Here is a 19,863-nt window from a genome sequence, read left to right on the forward strand (position 1 = left end):
TACGCAGCTGTTAGCGAACAGCCAGAAAACGTCTACGTAAACGCCAGCTCGTACAGCTGGCTGCGATTCGACGAGGAGCATAGAACCAGGAGAACTCCCACGACAGATAACGACACATTCCAGGTCAATCCACGGTTTCCCTTTAGAACATGCTCTTGGAGGACATCTGTACGCCACTTGCGTGTCCCAACATAGGAGCCATTTCCGCGCGTAAAGGTGTTCGTCGCATTACTAAATTTTAAACTTGCTTTTATCCAAAAAAGATACACGAAATTTAGGTAAAGTTAGATTCGTATGCAAAACTACATCAAATTGATTCTTTATTTTCATGAAATTTTTACTCCATCCACATAAATGTATTTTCTAAAATATAAAAATGAATTTTAAATATTTCTCACATCTTAAGTTTTTATTGCTATTATTAATACAATACATTCTATGATTTTCAAAATTGTATATCTTAGCATTTATTACAAGAAAAAAAAGTTAACAACAATATAAATAAATAGGAATCCATATTGGTTGTTTAATATATGCGTGATCCACTGTACGAAGCTTGTCCATGTACGTCCAGTCCGAGGGTTAATTGTGAATCGCTCTCCGCACTATCGTTCGACGGTCTATTGGTGAAACGAACTGTCGGCGATTCTATCGTTGATCTTGCCGTCATATCCAATGATGCGTTCGGATTCATATTACTATACTTGCTTTTTTTCCAAATCGCTAAGCCCAAGACTGCAACTACTACTACTAATAAAACCAAGCCAACTGATAAACCGGCTACTGACGCTGTAGACATTTTATTACCTGAAAACATATGTATGTTTTTAAATCAATCTTTATTCCAAAGTGTGATGCTAAGAGAATCATATAAATGATCAAAAGAGAAAAATAAGAATCAAATGTATGATCAAAATGGTTCAGTAACGGGAGGTAACCAAAGTGAGGAAGTCTTAACATATAGAAGTTAAGCGACTGAAGTAATACAAATGGGTAAAAGATAAATGCAAATATGTATATGTAATTCTGCAAAAATGATCAATTCCATATAAGACCAAGCTCTATCTGAAAGTTCTGTAGGAATATAGCCCTGCTTGAACTATCCTGAATTGATGATCTCATCTATTTCTCCATAAGCCAGCAGCATAGCTCGATGGTTACGTTGATACTAAGCACCGAGTGGCGGCGGGTTCGAACCCGTGAGATGACCTCGATTTAAAAGAATTTATTCCGAGTATAATCTTTATGCTGATGGTCAGACTTGGATATTTATGACTCGAAGTCAATCCTTTGTTATCATAGTTTGTCAATTTATCTGATTTAATTATTGAGGTGGTTCCTTTATCAAATTGGCAAAAACCATCCATCCCACCCATTGATGTATATTACACATAGATGGGCCCTGACGTGTAATTTTGGTCGGAGATCTTGTCTTCACTAACTGAGGGGTGCGGGGGGTTTAACTAGCGGGGAAGTTGGGAAAAAAATGTTTTTTTCCCTACGACGCAGCGGTACCTACCTACCTACTAAGAGAAACTGTGCATGCGCCATGTATTTTGCATGCGCCAAAAGGGAGACCAGTATAAGACGTGAGGGCGGATCTAGTGTATTATACATCAATGATCCCACTATACCATTACTATTTGAATACGATTTCAAAAAAATTATTGTGTATAATATAAATATCTCACTAATTTTCTTATATATAGTATTTGTATTATGCTTAAATGTCTGGTCACAGTTTTTCATATTTTGTAATGTTACTGTGGCTAGTATGTATGTATGTATGTACATAAATAAAAATAAAACACAAATCGCACGATTACATGATCGCGTTCCTGTGTGGGCATGCATAGCCGACCTTGCTTGAAACATCTTCGTTCACACAAGGGCAATAACACAATTCGATTCGCTCTACATAAACAATCTCGACACAACCGACAACCTACCAGGATATAAACTATCGCACCATCCCCAGACCTCAGTGAGCCTCCGGAGTTCAGCCAGCCCACTCCTCTGAAGTCGAGCAACTACCTCATTCACCTCACATACAATAAAGAAAGTTCTGCCAAAGACAGACGTGTGTCCACAGGCTGGAACACTGGTTAACACACCTCCCTGCCTAAAGGACTTTTCCCGAATCTTTTCCATCATTTGATTATGATATTTAAATATTAAGAGCTTATATATAAATTTATTTATATTATACATTGTATTTCTGCTACATATTTGATCTCTGCCATATTTACTCTCCTAATATTTCAATTTTATTTGTTCGGAATCTGGATCTAATACCCTGCTAGGATCTAAAATTATGTCTATACTACCTCATCGATGCACATTTCAATTTCTTGGCTAAACTAAGCCTTGTTGTTTTAAAATAAATTAATTTTTCGACTACAGCAACTTCATAAAACATTACTGGTAATATGGCTTGATATTCTTTTGCAGAATTAATTCCGAATGTATGCAAGATCTGTATTATTTAGCTCACCACCACTCTCCAATATGATGTAACTGCTGTATTCAGTCGCCTCGTCTTCAATCATAGCCGAACAAGTCCACCTGCCGTAATGTTCAGACGAAACCTTCTTTATGCTAATTGCACAATCGCCTCTATACAAAGAAGAATCATTTTGGAAGTAGTATTGATTTAAGATAGCCCTGAAAATGAACACTAAATACAGAAAGGATCGAGTCAAGACGAACACTATTACATTACATAATAGACACTACTCACTTATCATAAGTTATCGTCTCATCGATATTGAACCTAGTGCCGGCCGGTGTTGAGAATCTGCAGTATTTCAGTAGCAGCTGGCCTTCTGCAGTGATGCACGTTAGAGATACCGTCTGGTCTGGCTTGGCTTGAATGGTCGAATCGATGGATGCAATAGCATTGGTGACTCTGACCTCTATGACTTCCAACAATTCAACATTGGCTGGTTTCATCTGCCCCATTTGACACTTCCACATGCCGCTATCTTGGTACGAGCTCTCTTTGAGTGTTACCACACATTGTCCGACGCTCAGTCTCGTATCGTCGTAACTATTTATTATATACATAGTTTTAGTAGATTGATAGTTATAACATGTCATGTATGATTTTATTCAAGTATTACCTGTAAGGTAGACTGTCTTCGTGGTCGTTTATCGGTGTGAATTCTGTTCCGTTTGGATGTATAACCGAACAGTATAATATAGTGGCGTTTGCATTGCAAGTTATTTTCAACTCCTTACCGTACCTAGATAGTAAAATTTTCGTGTCGTCTTTTGTTTGAACAAAACGAGATGCTACAAAAAAAAACCAAAATCCAATAATTATTTATTTATTTTAAACATAAACACGTGTTAATTAATTCTATCAATATTTTCCCATTCCACTATATATGTATGTACTTGCCGTAGCCAATTTCAATTATTAGCACCGATATGAACAGTATCTCAAAGGGGACGACTACAAACTTTCTCATATTTTGATACAATAATATTTATTGCTAAAGCAATTTGTCAAAAATGTGAAGTGTGTCCGATATTTTTTCTCTTGTAAGTGAACCGAGGTCAACTCAATTGTGACAACAATATTTGATAAGGTTGAACTGGAACATCATTATGTATTCCGATTGATTTTATCTATGCATTGCTTTCATTATATTATCAACTTTTATAATAAATATATTCATTGAAGGAAAAACAACAGTCGCTCTTCAATGAATGTCTATATCTAGGTACATATTATACTTGCTAAACCTACATAAAATATTAATCTTCTTTCCAAACAACACGTTCTATTATTTATATCTTCCATTTGGGCCTCACTGTGGTTTTATTTTACTTTTTCTTTTTCTTTCTCCTTATGTATATTTTTAGGTACTATTTTTTTTTTTTGTTCATTGTGAAACTAAGAATAGGATTTGAGGATTTATTTTTTTGATTTTTACACCTTTGTGCTTTACATTTTTCTTTTGTTTTCTGTTTTTATTTTTTCATTTTATCATGTTTTTTCTGCCTTTGCATTTTTGCTTTTTATTTTATGTACTTTATTTTTGTTTTTCTTTATCAAATGTAGGCCATTGTAGCGCATTAGGTTCTTCCTGTAATGCCACAATGGTCCAAAACTAACTAAATAAATAAATAAATATCGAATAAATATTCGCAAAAGCCAAATTTACTATGTAAAACTACATCCGCTTAATAATGTATTTTTAAATATTATTTATTGATTGGATCTATCTTGTTCCACCAACTTGCAATATTTCAAGACTCTTATATTTATTTATAGCAAATTGCTAAGGAATATATAACAAAAGTAACAACTAAAATTATAACCGTAATGTAACATAGTAACGAAACTATAATTAGTAAACATAACATAATCTTAATATATAATTTCGAAAGAGACTTTGTATGTAAGTATTGTTGGTTCATAAATCCGTGACGTCATCGAACAAATGAATATTCAAATAAATTTAAATAAAATAAAACTATTCAAACAAATTTAATCAAATTTTTACTATCAGATCGGCCATGTTTAAGCGGTTAATATTACAAATACCGAGCGAAGCCGGGTAAAAACACTAGTATTATATAGGTATATTGAGCCAAGCATTGTATTTATTTTTCCCAACATTTTCGGTGTATTTCGTCGTCGAGTTTTTATATATACAAAACACATATACGAAAATGTTTTACATAGTGAAATGCTTATTGTACAAGATAAACATTAACTATTAAAACAATATAGTAAGAATTGATTTTAAACGTTTTTTTTTATATTTCAAATATGTGTTGCGCTTAAAAATCTATGAATTATCACAATATGTCTCGTATATTAAATATATTATGTACATACAAAAAAACATTTTTTTATACAATATATAAACTACTGTTTAAGCAGACGAAAAGTAGAGAAAACGAGTCTCAAGATATTACAAATCGGTACAACAGAGCGCACCGTTGTTGATTACAGCTATTTTTCGAGTAGTTTTTAACTAAATTTTTATTCTGTGGCTTATTACTGGGTTGCGGGTCGTGCAATGGACAACTCTGTCCATAATGAATAAGGTTATCAGCAATAAAATAAAACCAAAATAAATTTCAATTAGCAATTGCCACACATGTGCAAAAACATCATAATATATTTTTTTTTAAATAACAACCTGATATTTCTATACTGTTTTTATGGCATACATTTTCATCATCATCTGATGACTATTAAGGATTTGTTTAGTTTTCCAATTATATACTTAAATTATCAATGAATAAATACCATAAAAAGGCAAGGGAAATAAAAAAGCAATAATCCTCAGAGGACGGTCTCCCATAAGATAGCCAGATAAAATTTAAGAACTGACGGAATCGTCCCTAAGCTCTGCTTTCAACTTAGCATAAGACCAGCAGGAGTGCAGACGGATCGTCCATCAGATTCCAGATGATAGAAATAACTACGAAGCACAGCATTGAGCAAACGAGAAAGAAGATGAACTGCTTTTTGAAGGATAAATACGGTTTTTAAAATGATAAACATTTGTTTGAAGAAATTTTTTCATCAAATATGTTTTTTCACTGATGATATGGAAACCAATACACATGTAGGTGCTGTTGATAACAATAAGAAAAATTAAAATATGTAGATGACTAGATATAAGATGTATATCATAACTGGAAAAGATTGGTTCAGACTTCTAGAACAATGTTCAATAATACGTTATCAAGATTGCTGACAATTGCTGATATTTCATATGTACATAGAATACTACACTTAAGAAGAACCTACGGGGGCGAAAGGGATGAAATGACGGTGTGTTTTAATGCCTAACTATTTAATATGACAGTCGGGAAGGAAGTAAAGTAGAAGCCACCAATATAGTCGAATCGGTCCTAACTCACAGAATGGCGACCCAAACCCGACCACATCGCAGGGCCTCTACAAAACAATGACGTATTCAACTTGAAACTCGATTTTTAAAAAGGAAATGAGAGGTTGTCGACGACAACGATTAAAAAGTCAATGATACAATCGTTAAATTTACCTGGCTTGTGAAGCATGAGTATTCTGTCGATAACATATGTAGTAGAATTAGCGCCCGGAAGACCAATGCTGCATTTCCAATTACCATAATCACCGCTGCTCACACTTCTAATCATTATACCACAATGATGAGCAGACAAACCGTCTCCGAAATAGCTACAATTATATAAATCAACGATTGATCAAACACACAAAACGAAAATATACACGAATAAAACCTTACCTGTATCGACCTTTTCCGATTCCATCGGCCAAATTAAAACCGACACCATCACGGTACCTTTCGAAGCGGCAAAACTTTAAAATCTTATTGGAATTTTTAAGATTACAGTACATGTGGACGCTATTTTCGCTTATATTATCCACATATCCCACGTCGACGTCCTCGACTGTTGTAAATTATAATTTAATTCATGGTCTGATTTGTTATTATTCGATAACATGCAATGTTGCAAACCTGCAATGCTTAGCTTTGACTCTGATCGTTCCTCGTCCATTCTTCCGGGTACTCCCATTTTGACTATCCAACTGCCTTGCAATCCTCTGGTGACTTTTCCAGTATAGGTGGAGCAATTCGCATGTAAGAAGGTGTTGTCCGATGCTTTGGATTGCGACATGAAGCAGTAGGATACGTTATTACTACCGAAGTGTAGCAAGGCAGACTCGTCTTCCATGTATGAAATTTCAACATGTTCATTTATATCCACCCTATTTTCTGCAATGCACAAAACGGTAGACTCAATTAAAAGCTTCGATTATGTATGTATGTAAATAAGTCGCAACGACTTCTGCAAGTCTCAATGTATTGTAACATGGGAGAGATTATCCTCTGTCTAATTGCATTCGTGGGTGAACAATATACACCCCAGATTAAGGTCTGACCGCACTATACGGCCGTCGTCTGCTGCAGCACGACACAACACGGCAAAGTTGATACAAAAGGCAACTCCGTCGCGTGACGCGTAGTGCGTTATATCTCATACAATTTCATACAAACAATATTTGGCCGCACGCTACCGTTTGTGTCGCAGACGCATAGTGCGGTCAGACCTTTAGGCTAACGGGACTCAGTAAGTGAGTTTTCACAGAACGGGGCGAGTGCGGGTAGACATATGTACGTGCAATAGACCTCTAAGTGCGTAAACAATAAACCTTTAAGTGCCTAGACAATAGACACATTGATGGATTGGGGAAGCTATAGTGGGCAACTTGTCCTTTATAAGATAATTATCAGATTATTCTGGAGCGAGCGGTGATCCTGAACTGTTGAATAAATGCTGTGAAGCGACTTTGTCCTTTCATTTGGATCCTGAACCCACTCCTACGCAACAGTATCATAGATATACTTTAACATGTAGTACATATGCAGCCAAAAGTAGCATGCATATGTACTATACTGGGAGGTCTGCAGCCCTGCAGCCCATATGGACGGCAAAAGTAGCATGCATTTGTACTATACTGGGAGGCCTGTAGCCCCGCAGCCCATATAGACGAGCCGCCACTGAATTTAAGCAAAAATAGAGGCATAAGACCGCCCAATCTGCCGGGTAGAAATTCAATAATAGAGAAGAATGATAAAATACAATATAAAGTGGGTGGGTGAATATGCGCCTTTTCAAAACCAGTCGTACTTCAGTATGGGGCTTTGGATTTTAAGTTTCAGGAGACATGTTCGAGGTTGGATCGTCGTCCTGTGAGTTGCGACCTATTAGACCATTTCAGTAGGCTACTACTTTACTTTCTTCCCGCCCGAAATATTAAACAGCGTGTTTACAACAATAGCGTCATTTCATTCCTTTCGCCCCCCCATAAAGTAAATAATAAATAAATAAAGTCAATGAAAAAATAAAACATAGAAGCCTGGTTATAAAATTGGAATTTTTAAAGAAAAAAATGAAATTTCAAAATTGATTGCCCAATATTTATTGATTCAAAGATTCGGGAATATATTTTTAATATATCATATCTTGCCAGACTGACGTGATACGAGTATTTATGTATATAGTAATTGAAAGCGCGTTTATATGTTTGTCTGGGATTTAATCTATCCTACCTGATTTTAAGCCCACCACTATATCAATGAATTGATCATGATTTTAGGAAACTATTAAAGTTATAAAAACATAGATAACTATTTGATTTGGTAATATAAATTATTATGATTATGACAATATGTGTAAAATACATTTGTTTGCAGATGATACATTGATATATATAATTGGAAAGAATGTTGATGTAATGTCTGAGATTTTAAATATAGAATTAAATTATGTGAATGACTGGTTGTGTGAAAATAAATTAAAGTTGAATGTGAATAAAACAAAAATGATGTGGTTGAATGGTAAAAATAAAAATATATTGAATGAAATTAGAATTGATGATAAGTTAATTGAAAAAGTTGAAAATATAAAATACTTAGGTGTATACATAGATTCAGGACTAAATTTTAAAATGCACGCTGACTATATAATAAAAAAAATGGCTAGAAAAGTTGGTGTATTATGTAGATTAAGAAATATTTTAAGTAAAAAAAGTAAAATTTTAGTGTTTAATTCAATTGTCTTGCCACATGTGGTTTATTGTGCCACTGTGCTTAATTTGTTTAGTGGCCAAGATTTAGAAAACATGCAAAAAATACAGAATAAAGCTATGAGAGCTATTTTGAATGTGAGTAGATTTAAGAGTATTGGAAGTATGTTAGATGAATTAGGATGGATGAGTATTAGAATTAGTCTAAATATTAGTACATTGTCTTTTGTTTATAAGTTAGATCATAAGTTATTACCTAAGTATTTTGATGATTATATAATAAGGAATAGAGAAAAACATAGTTTTTATACTAGAAATAAGGACAAACTAGTTGTAAGTAGAGTAAGAAAGAATAAGACGGCTGGGGGTGTTTTTCACAGGGGTGTGCTCATGTATAATGCCCACCCTGAGTGCGTCAGGTCTACTAAAAACATGGATACATTCCTGCGAGGTGCGAAGAGACACCTCTGTGAGGGACAGTACATATAAGTTAATTTTAAATTTTAGAGTTAAGTATAATAATTAAGATGTATTTTTAAATTAGCTTGATAGCTAAAATATATATAAATAAATAAAATAAATAAATCTAATCTATAATTTGGAAAGAGACTTTGTATGTATGTAAATATCCTTGGTCGTCGTCGTCGTCGTCTTCGTCGTCTTCGTCGTCGTCGTCGTCGTCCGTAGATCGGTGACGTCATCGAACACGTGATTCGATTTTTTTTTTTTTCGATCCATGGGCGCCGATTTGTTTTTTTCGATTCAATGGATTCACCCCCGCGGGGGCGCAAAGCGAGTAGTTTCATGGGGCCCCGCCAGGGGCGCCACAAGGGGCGCAGCCCCGTGGGGCTCAAAAGGGGGCGCCACAAAGGGCGCAGCCCCGTGGGGCCCCGAAGGGGGCCCGGGGGGCCCAGCCTCATGGGGCGCAGCCCCATGGGGCTCAAAAGGGGGCGCCACAAGGGGCGCAGCCCCGTGGGGCCCCGAAGGGGGCCCGGGGGGCCCAGCCTCATGGGGCGCAGCCCCATGGGGCTCAAAAGGGGGCGCCACAAGGGGCGCAGCCCCGTGGGGCCCCGAAGGGGGCCCGGGGGGCCCAGCCTCATGGGGCGCAGCCCCATGGGGCTCAAAAGGGGGCGCCACAAGGGGCGCAGCCCCGTGGGGCCCCGAAGGGGGCCCGGGGGGCCCAGCCTCATGGGGCGCAAGCCCTAATAGGCATTAACTAAGGGGGGCGAAGCCCTAGACGGCAATTAATCATGGGGGCGCGGAGGGGCGAAGCCCTAAAAGGCAACTGATCATGGGGGCGAAGCCTTAGACGGCATTTAATCATGGGGGCGCGGAGGGGCGAAGCCCTAAAAGGCATTAACTAAGGGGGGCGAAGCCCTAAACGGCAATTAATCTTGGGGGCGCGGGGGGCGAAGCCCTAAAAGGCAACTGATCATGGGGGCGAAGCCTTAGACGGCATTTAATCATGGGGGCGCGGAGGGGCGAAGCCCTAAAAGGCATTAACTAAGGGGGGCGAAGCCCTAAACGGCAATTAATCTTGGGGGCGCGGGGGGCGAAGCCCTAAAAGGCAACTGATCATGGGGGCGAAGCCTTAGACGGCATTTAATCATGGGGGCGCGGAGGGGCGAAGCCCTAAAAGGCATTAACTAAGGGGGGCGAAGCCCTAAACGGCAATAAATCTTGGGGGCGCGGGGGGCGAAGCCCTAAAAGGCAACTGATCATGGGGGCGAAGCCTTGGACGGCATTAAATCATGGGGGCGCGGAGGGGCGAAGCCCTAAAAGGCATTAACTAAGGGGGGCGAAGCCCTAAACGGCAATTGCTCATGGGGCGTGGAGGGGCGAAGCCCTAGAAGGCAAAGGCTCAGGGGGGCGCCGAGGGCGAAGCCCTAGAAGGCAAAAAAAAAATTTGATTTTTTTTTTTGATTTTTTAAAAAATTTTTTTTTAATTTTTTTTTTATTTTTTTTTTATTTTTTTTTTAATTTTTTTTTTTTGATTTTTTTTTTATTTTTTTTTTTATTTTTTTTTTAAATTTTTAAATTTTTTTTTTTTTTTTAATTAAATTAGCTTAGTCATGTTTAAGCGGTTTATATTATAAACACTGAGCGAAGCCGGGTAATACAGCTAGTCTTAATCTATAATTTGGAAAGAGACTTTGTATGTATCCTTGGTCGTCGTCGTCTTCGTCGTCGTCTTCGTCGTCCGTAGATCGGTGACGTCATCGAACACGCGATTCGATTTTTTTTTTTTTTTCGATCCATGGGCGCCGATTTGTTTTTTTCGTTTCAATGGATTCACCCCCGCGGGGGCGCAAGGCGAGTAGCTTCATGGGGCCCCGCCAGGGGCGCCACAAGGGGCGCAGCCCCGTGGGGCCCCGTGGGGCCCCGAAGGGGGCCCGGGGGGCCCAGCCTCATGGGGCGCAGCCCCATGGGGCTCAAAAGGGGGCGCCACGAGGGGCGCAGCCCCGTGTGGCCCCGGGGGGGCCCAGCCTCATGGGGCGCAGCCCCATGGGGCTCAAAAGGGGGCGCCACAAGGGGCGCAGCCCCGTGGGGCCCCGTGGGGCCCCGAAGGGGGCCCGGGGGGCCCAGCCTCATGGGGCGCAGCCCCATGGGGCTCAAAAGGGGGCGCCACAAGGGACGCAGCCCCGTGGGGCCCAGCCTCATGGGGCGCAGCCCCATGGGGCTCAAAAGGGGGCGCCACAAGGGGCGCAGCCCCGTGGGGCCCCGGGGGGGCCCAGCCTCATGGGGCGCAGCCCCATGGGGCTCAAAAGGGGGCGCCACATGGGGCTCAAAAGGGGGCGCCACAAGGGGCGCAGCCCCGTGGGGCCCCGAATGGGGGCCCAGGGGGCCCAGCCTCATGGGGCGCAGCCCCATGGGGCTCAAAAGGGGGCGCCACAAGGGGCGCAGCCCCGTGGGGCCCCGAAGGGGGCCCGGGGGGCCCAGCCTCATGGGGCGCAAGCCCTAATAGGCATTAACTAAGGGGGGCGAAGCCCTAGACGGCAATTAATCTTGGGGGCGTGGGGGGCGAAGCCCTAAAAGGCAACTGATCATGGGAGCGAAGCCTTAGACGGCATTTAATCATGGGGGCGCGGAGGGGCGAAGCCCTAAAAGGCATTAACTAAGGGGGGCGAAGCCCTAAACGGCAATTAATCTTGGGGGCGCGGGGGGCGAAGCCCTAAAAGGCATTAACTAAGGGGGGCGAAGCCCTAGACGGCATTTAATCATGGGGGTGCGGAGGGGCGAAGCCCTAAAAGGCATTAACTAAGGGGGGCGAAGCCCTAAACGGCAATTAATCTTTGGGGCGCGGGGGGCGAAGCCCTAAAAGGCATTAACTTAGGGGGGCGAAGCCCTAGACGGCTTTTAATCATGGGGGCGCGGAGGGGCGAAGCCCTAAAAGGCAACTGATCATGGGGGCGAAGCCCTAAACGGCAATTGCTCATGGGGCGTGGAGGGGCGAAGCCCTAGAAGGCAAAGGCTCAGGGGGGCGCCGAGGGCGAAGCCCTAGAAGGCAAAAAAAAATTTTGATTTTTTTTTTTGATTTTTTAAAAAAAATTTTTTTAATTTTTTTTTTATTTTTTTTTTAATTTTTTTTTTTGATTTTTTTTTTATTTTTTTTTTAATTTTTAATTTTTTTTTAATTTTTTTTTTTTTTTAATTTAATTAGCTTAGTCATGTTTAAGCGGTTTATATTATAAACACTGAGCGAAGCCGGGTAATACAGCTAGTATGATATATGTATGAAGTAATTTATCGTTTGGCCTTAGTTACCCTTTTTCAATATTTTAATAAATATATACAAATCTGGTAGGCGTTTAAATATTGCAATGAAAATAAAACCTTTAATAAGCAATGCAAACAGAGCCTCAGTTTTCCCTTTTTTGCCTTCCGAGATCAACCGCCACACGCCTTCATCATTCCGTTGAACATTATTGATCTTCACTCCACACTTTTCACTCCACTGTTCAATTCTACATTAAAAAATCTAAAGTCTGAAACTGCTCTTCACAAAAATCACGTCAAACATAAATCATACCAGTGGCGGCTCGTGAGAATTCGTAGGAAGGGCTGCAGAGATTAATCGGGCTTTAGTAGCTCGTTGACCATACCGGTGATCAAATGCAGACAATAAAAATAGCATGCATTTGAACTACATATAGACGAGCCACCACTAAATCATACCTATCTGCTTTATCTTTGACATTTATCATAGTAAAGTTGGGAAATTTCAACATGCATTTCTCTTGATCAGATGCCGTCTTATACAGCTTAAACATGACATCGTGTCCTTCGACTACCTGAATATGCGGTGGAAACGATAGACCGGTCCTCAACAAGGCAGAATTGTTAAAACTCAAATAAAAATTACTGGTTTGACCTGAATTAAAGATACGAAATTAATGTATATGTACATATGTAAATGCACATTCAAATTCATTAATTTAAATAAATAGTAGATTCACACACAAAAGACAAAAGATGGTAGTATTAAAAAATATGTCACAAAGGAATTGATCATTTCAGAGCACTTTTGCACTTGCACAAGGTATAAAAGAACAAGCTAGACAAAATACTTTAATATGTCTGGCTTAAATCTAACAAAGATTGTTTTATTTCAGTTATCAAAAAAATTCATTATGATATCGTGTTGCTTATTTTTTAACACCTTAACATCGAGAAATGGCCCGAAGCATCCAGTGAATATATTAGAATTTAGAATATAGAATTTTAATATTAGAATTTTTGTCTGATTTTACTTGGAAATAAACTTTGTTTCATAAAATCATAGTATACAAATGTAGGTTTTTCATTCCAAATTGACATTGAAAAGAGGTCAATTTGATATGAAAAAGGTTTAATTTGAAATGAAAAAGGGTCAATTTTAAATGAAAAACCTGTATAATCCTTACATTAGTTCCAAATGAAATGAAAAAGGGTCAATTTTAAATGAAAAAGGTTTAATTTTAAATGAAAAAGGGTCAATTTTAAATGAAAAACCTGTATAATCCTTGCATTAGTTCCACATCTGTATATTCAGATGTGGTATAACACATTCACCCACGAATAACACTATTCGACACGAAAAATGGTTCAAAAACGAGATATGACTTTTCTTATAGATCTATGCCCAGTAAACACGAATCTGGTAATTAAAAATGTTGATTGGCTCGAGATTCGAAGATATACATGTGTTTTTTAAATCGCGCGATTTTTCTATATCTTGGTGTTGTTAGGTCGATGTCAGATTGGAGAGATTTGAAAGCTGAAAAGTACTACAGATGACAGATAACATACCCAACTATAGATTCCAATATTCATTTTGAACAGAAAATTGACAGATTTTGAGACATCGACCGAACAACACCAAGATATAGAAAAATCACGCGATTTAAAAAACACATATATCTCCGAATCTCGAACCAATCAACATTTTTTATTACCAGATTCATGTTCACTGGGCATAGATCTATAAAAAAAGTCATATCTCGTCTCTGAACCAATAAAAAGTCGTCATTTGTCGAATAGTGTAATTATACATATTTACTATTAGAACAATTCTTTTAGAATTTTCTTTGAAACAAATGAGTATACAAATAAATTTTTTTTCAAAAATCTTAGATATATGAATGTTTTATTAACGTCTGCAGATAAAATCAAATAGATTATCTCCTTTAGGTTTCATCTACCGTGTATATTTTTTAACATTGGACGATTAGATAACCTCAGCGAAAGTCAAATCGATTTCCAAATTACGTATTTAATTGTTACTCATTCGACTATGTATCACACGAGGAATAGGAATTGTAGAAAAAATACGAATAATAACCAAAGTATCATTTTATCTTGTAAAACTCAGAATACAAAACGGTATTATCTATGTCATCTGTAATTTACAATGTATGATATTATACAGTAGATCGATAATCAATCAAATAATAAATAATGCAATGTAAAATAATACACTAAAATGGATTGTTAAATTATAACGACAACAACAAGTTTCTGCTGAATTTACAGAGGATTTCGAGTGAATAGATGCACTTGCTTAAAATAGCACCTCCGACAAAAAGTTCGAATGTAAATTTAACAACGAAGCATCTATGAAAAGTTTGAGCCGTCGATAAACTTCACCTAGAAGTCGGTAAAACTATTTTATTTAGAGATTGTGACGTTATAGGCAAACGTTGAGCCAGCTCGTTAGGATCGGTCACAACGTGTGGCGGCAACTGAAAAATAATTTTTTAAAATATGAATAAACATTATATAGCATTTAAACGTATGAGATTCATTCATATAAATAATGTTACTTTTAAACTGGCCAAATCACCGTTCCTAGAAGTGTGTTCGACGAGAATATGTGGCGAATCCAACTCGTAAAACATTCTAGTATCATTGATTTGAGACAATACATCGTCAACTCTGAGAAAGTATCGAAGTAGAACGAACCAACAGGATGGCATGACTCTCTAAAATCAAAATGAATAACAATAGTAAAATGTATCATTAATAATATCACTATTTTAAACCGTTCATCATCCAATATCGGATATATTCATTTGCAACACGCTTCTATTCATCCATGCTCCGAGTAACATTCATCTATGTAGCTTCACAAATTTTATTTATCTAATCCACTCATCTTACTAGTTAATTCTTCAAAAAAGAGAAGTAATTCATAACCATTAATTAAGTTTCCTATATGAACACGGGACGAACACGATAAACATGAATCTACACGAAATGAAGTACTGTTCGGCTGTCTTCTTTGATATTAGTCAAGCTTTCAAAAGGGTTTGGCACACTGGATACTAAGTCAAAAAAGAAACGCCATATAATGTCTACTTGATACTGTTGCGTAGAGGTGGGTTCAGGATCCAAATGAAAGGCCAAAGTCACTTCATAGCAGCTACTCAACGATTCAAGAGGTCCACACGGATCCACCGCTCACACCAGAATAATCAGATCTACCGTGTGTACCTCCTTATAAAGGACAAATTGCCCAGCATAGCTTCCCCAATCCATTAATGTGCTTATTATCTAGGCACTTAAAGGCTTACCTCGGCGAGTCTATTGTTTACGCACGCATTCGCCCCGGTTTGAGAACTCCAGCGTACCCTTTGTTCTGGCACTTACTGAGTTCCGTTAATGATCCTGAAATAGCCTCATTTTATTTGCAAGATAACCTGAATAAAATCAAAAAGTGACTAAACCTTGGGAGAATACAAGCAAACGAACAAAAGCCTGTCAATGTGATCTTCACAATGAAGAATAAAACTGAAAAATAAATCGGAATGAATTCAACACTGACCACGGGGAACAAACTTTAAATATATAAGACCATCTTGAAACATACATATAATGTTGTATGGGGTACAACTGTGAAAATCGGCCAGCAACACTAACATGGAAATTATTTAAAGATTCCAAAATATAACTTGACGAAACATTTTGGATGACCCGTTGTTCAAGGATATCAACAGTCACAGGAAACAAGAACGTAAATCATATTTATGATCTCTTTTACACACTTTTTTGACTACCATTTGAGCACTTTTCTTATCCATCTTTCATACTTCTCATTCATTTACATACATATTTCTGTCACTTCTCGTCATATCGAACATTTGTCTATATCACGGTAAAACCCCAATTTCTTACAATTTTTACAGAACATGATGCTACACCGTGATCATGCAACTCATCTTCATATAATGATATGTCTTCATAGAATAAAATCTTTTCTCTCTTCTTCAAAAGTTCCATATTGATTTTTTCCAACGTCGACGTCAACTCCAACCCATCGATCAGTGTGCCTTTGTAATCAGTAATAAACGTCCAATCGAAGGGTTTTATTTTCTGATCTGTGCCTGATCTGAAACGTACATTAGCTTTCTTTTAACCATTTGCCCGCGACCGTCTTCTATGGAAGCTTTGGGCGACAAGTCTGTAGCGGGGCTCTCTTCCATAGAATTTATGAACTTTGCACGGGATTTTGAGGCTTATATGCGCCTATTTCAACCGTTTTAAGGTTCAAAATTGGTTGAATATATTACTGAGAGTTGAATGCCATCTATTCAATTAGCTTAAAATTAATATATACCAGTCAAAATTAGTTTTTTGTGGAACCATACTGAAACCTCGTTTATATGACGTCACATCTTCATACGATAGAGACGATACGTCTCAATTGTATGAAGAATGATTATTTGACAATTAAGCCAAAGCTACGAGATATATTATGTATTTTATTGTTTAAAATAATACTTAAATTGTTAATTAACATATCTGGTTACTTGAGTAAATATTAAAATCTGTATTTAAGGTCGAAAACTCGATTGCCAAATTCGCGAAAAAGATGCCGCGTACAGGACTTGTTCGCTATATTTATTGCCGCGGGCAAAGGGTTAAACACTGGATCCATCTAATGATATGTCATAATGTATATTAGTATATGTTAACCTCGACTCTTGCCATTCTTCGGCGCATGCGACTTGTATAGGCAGTCGTGTTATATCGATGCATTTCATCGCGTCCAATGCTGTGAACTGAATACGGCCACCTTTCGAATATTCAAGCGAGAGGATGTTGTCGGGGAACACCATATCTGGCATGTGTGGGAATTGCAATATTTTATAATATCTGAAATCAAAATTTAATAAAATATATTAAAAAACTGTTGTCATTTATTTGAAGCGACAGTGATTTTCAAGCAGTTAAAAATCCCATATAAAATACATAGCATTATATATACAAGATCAACATAAGGTATATCATGGCATTCGGAGTATAGGCATTAGTTCAAAGTCTATATTCGAAGTTGGTCGATGGAAGTGACGGTGGATTGAAGGCAAACGTACCGACAGAGTTGGCAGAGAGAGTCATAGTCGTCGGTGGGTTGACAGTGTTGGTCGGGATGAGAACAGGCCGAGGCGAGGATGCGGGAGCGGCTGGCTGAGAAACGCCACGGACCGACACTCGCGGCCGAATCTCCCGCTGGAAGACGAGGAATGTCTACGGCTCCAGATCCCACGGCGCACATCCTCGCCGATTCCATACTGAAACAATTATTCACCAGATATTTGGTCCAGACACGGCCTATCACTCTTGCTTGACGTTTGCTTCTTTCAAACACGCCGATAGGAGGTACTGCCAACTTAACTACTTTTCAAACTTACCAATCTAAAAACCTATTTTGGCGATCGGTATTTTTCTGGTTTTTAGCTGCCACATGGGCTTGATAAAATAGATAAAATAGCGGAACTGGAAGCTCGTTAAAAATCAAGCGAATTTGACTTGAATTTTGAATTTTAATTGTATTTTTTTATGTAGACCATTGTGGTGCATTAGGTTCTTTCCGTTATGCCACAATGGTCTAAAACAGTGGTTCTTAACCTTGTTGGACTGAACCCCACCAGTTTCATATGCGCATTCACCTTTTTTTTTTTTTTTTTTTCGTGAGAGGGGTAAACTTTGCATAGACCCCCCCGGCCCGAATTCCAGGGGGGTTGAGATTCTTACTCACTAAAAACCCCTCTCTCTTTCAGCTGCTGCCGGACTTAAGCATTACCAGGCAGCAGCTGGCCTTGCGCAATGCGCTCACACAGGAGACGGCAGAGACCCACCTCAGGTCGCGGTGCTCTTATCGAGTCCTACGACTCAGAAGCAGGCTCCTGGCGTCTCCTTTCCCTTTCGGACTGCAACTTCTCCCCGATCACGGAGGCAGCAAAGGCCTCCCAAGCCGACCAGCTCCCTCTGCGCATTCACCTAACCCTTCTTAAGGAGGCTACAGACGCTCCGGATTATTGGACCGGCCGTCGGTCCGGCGATCGATGTCGACGCAGGCTGGAACGTGTGTAGGTGAATTCATCGTCAGATTGAAACTTTTTCGGCTGGCCGGACGTCGAACCAAATTCTGTACTGTTGCCGGACGGTGGATACCCCCTCTCCCAGCCCAGCCCAACCCAGCGTGCGTGTTTTGTTTTTTATTACATACCTCTTTTTTTACTATTGTTGTTGCTAACCTCGAGAAGGTTTATTAGTCATCCGACTTCCGCTGTTCTGTGTGTCGTTCTTGCGCGAATTTCTTCGACAATTATCATGTCGAAGGAAATTTTAGAAGAATTTATCTCTATATATCGAGATTCTCCTTGCCTTTTACCAGTGGCGTAGCGTAAATTCCTGGTGCCCCTCCGCAAAATATTTTAAGGCACCCCCCCCCCTCATATATTCATATTATTTACTTACAGCAAAATAACTTTCCAAATTAATAATTTATACCTCTTTTACGTATCGGTATATGTACCTATATTTCGAAGTGCATTAATAGTTTAATCTGGATGACCAACAAGCAATGCACAATCTGTTTAAAGTATGGAGGATGAACGAATGAGACGACTGGCATGTTAATGCACGTGTTTATTATATGACAGCTGAAGACCGAGTGAGTAGTAGCTCTCCGAACCCAGCCGAGTTGGTTCCCACTCGCAGGAAGGCAACCAAACTCGACCATGTCGTATAAGCGAGCCGCCACATCACTCCCCCCCCAGCATCAGCGATACCAAAATTACAAAGAAACAAATTTTACAAAAGAAAAAAATTATTGTTACACAAAGAGAAAAAATTATTACGTGGGGAGAAAAAAAATTGTCGACGTGGGTCATCCGCTGTGTACATAGGTGTACCGCCCTGAATGGTCGGTAGATTCGAGGGCGGTGACGTCGCGAGCAGGACGGTGGGTGGTCCGATGGTCGCGCCGATGCGATGCGATGCTGCGGCGGCGCCGCTCTTCCGAGGCTGATGTCGGTTGGTGGGGTGGCGGGGGCGGCAGGGGCATCGATGTGGTTGATGATACTCCGAGCTGGACCGTGAGTCGTTGTGGCTCGTGGAGGTGTTGTAGCGCTACCGCCCGTCTCGGCGTGACGACGCTCGTGGGGACGGACGGGGCCTTGATGATGATGATGATGATGGTGCTGAGGTGGTGTATGTCTTGTGGTGCTGGATGACCGTTCTATGTGTAGTGGATCGCGCATGACTCCACATCCAGCTGTCAAGATCGTCGTCTCATTCGCTCCCCCATTTTTTAAAGCACCTGTCATCGACGTTGTGGCTGGACTCCAGTCGATAGGTAGATAGGTAGGTAGCCGTGTCTGCTCGTTTATTGTCACCCGCGGGCCGCGACGCGTGTTGATGGCGATGGGGGCGCGGCGGGTAGCTGGTAGCCTGGCTCGGCGAGGCAGGGATGAGCGGCATGTTGAAATTGATCGAGGCTGCGTGGCTCGATGTCGGGGGTCACCAGTATGGAGGATGAA

At 39.6% G+C, this 19,863-nt stretch overlaps 2 protein-coding genes across 2 annotated transcripts; both read right to left on the minus strand.

Moving 5' to 3' along the window:
* Positions 1-283: 283 nt before the first annotated feature.
* Positions 284-13,140, minus strand: LOC143915917 (uncharacterized). Its single transcript, XM_077436736.1, has 14 exons — positions 13,022-13,140; positions 12,737-12,932; positions 12,395-12,525; positions 6,489-6,746; positions 6,255-6,420; positions 6,033-6,187; positions 5,383-5,487; positions 5,175-5,245; positions 4,933-5,046; positions 3,404-3,482; positions 3,123-3,294; positions 2,741-3,049; positions 2,495-2,664; positions 284-807 (listed from the first exon to the last, which is right to left on the minus strand). Exons 1-14 carry the CDS (start codon positions 13,071-13,073, stop codon positions 527-529), a joined length of 2,259 nt encoding a protein of 752 aa, XP_077292862.1. The 5' UTR covers positions 13,074-13,140; the 3' UTR covers positions 284-526.
* Positions 13,141-14,374: 1,234 nt separating this feature from the next.
* Positions 14,375-17,714, minus strand: LOC143916206 (TIP41-like protein). Its single transcript, XM_077437189.1, has 5 exons — positions 17,413-17,714; positions 17,015-17,194; positions 16,214-16,427; positions 14,863-15,021; positions 14,375-14,781 (listed from the first exon to the last, which is right to left on the minus strand). Exons 1-5 carry the CDS (start codon positions 17,607-17,609, stop codon positions 14,683-14,685), a joined length of 849 nt encoding a protein of 282 aa, XP_077293315.1. The 5' UTR covers positions 17,610-17,714; the 3' UTR covers positions 14,375-14,682.
* Between the last annotated feature and the right edge of the window lie 2,149 nt (positions 17,715-19,863).

This window comes from Arctopsyche grandis, chromosome 8 (assembly GCF_051622035.1).
Source record: "Arctopsyche grandis isolate Sample6627 chromosome 8, ASM5162203v2, whole genome shotgun sequence".
NCBI classification, from domain to species: Eukaryota; Metazoa; Arthropoda; class Insecta; order Trichoptera; family Hydropsychidae; genus Arctopsyche; species Arctopsyche grandis.

Coding starts and splice junctions, on each gene's coding strand:
- LOC143915917 (XM_077436736.1), bottom strand. CDS start 13,073: ATGATCAATTCCTTTGTGACATATTTTTTAATACTACCATCTTTTGTC. Junction 6,747..12,394: donor GTTTGCATTGCTTATTAAAG/GTTTTATTTTCA, acceptor TGTGCATTGCAG/AAAATAGGGTGGATATAAAT. Junction 5,246..5,382: donor TCCTGCTGGTCTTATGCTAA/GTTGAAAGCAGA, acceptor TGATAATTTAAG/TATATAATTGGAAAACTAAA.
- LOC143916206 (XM_077437189.1), bottom strand. CDS start 17,609: ATGGAATCGGCGAGGATGTGCGCCGTGGGATCTGGAGCCGTAGACATT. Junction 17,195..17,412: donor TCTCTCTGCCAACTCTGTCG/GTACGTTTGCCT, acceptor TTTTGATTTCAG/ATATTATAAAATATTGCAAT. Junction 14,782..14,862: donor GTGATTTGGCCAGTTTAAAA/GTAACATTATTT, acceptor ATTATTTTTCAG/TTGCCGCCACACGTTGTGAC.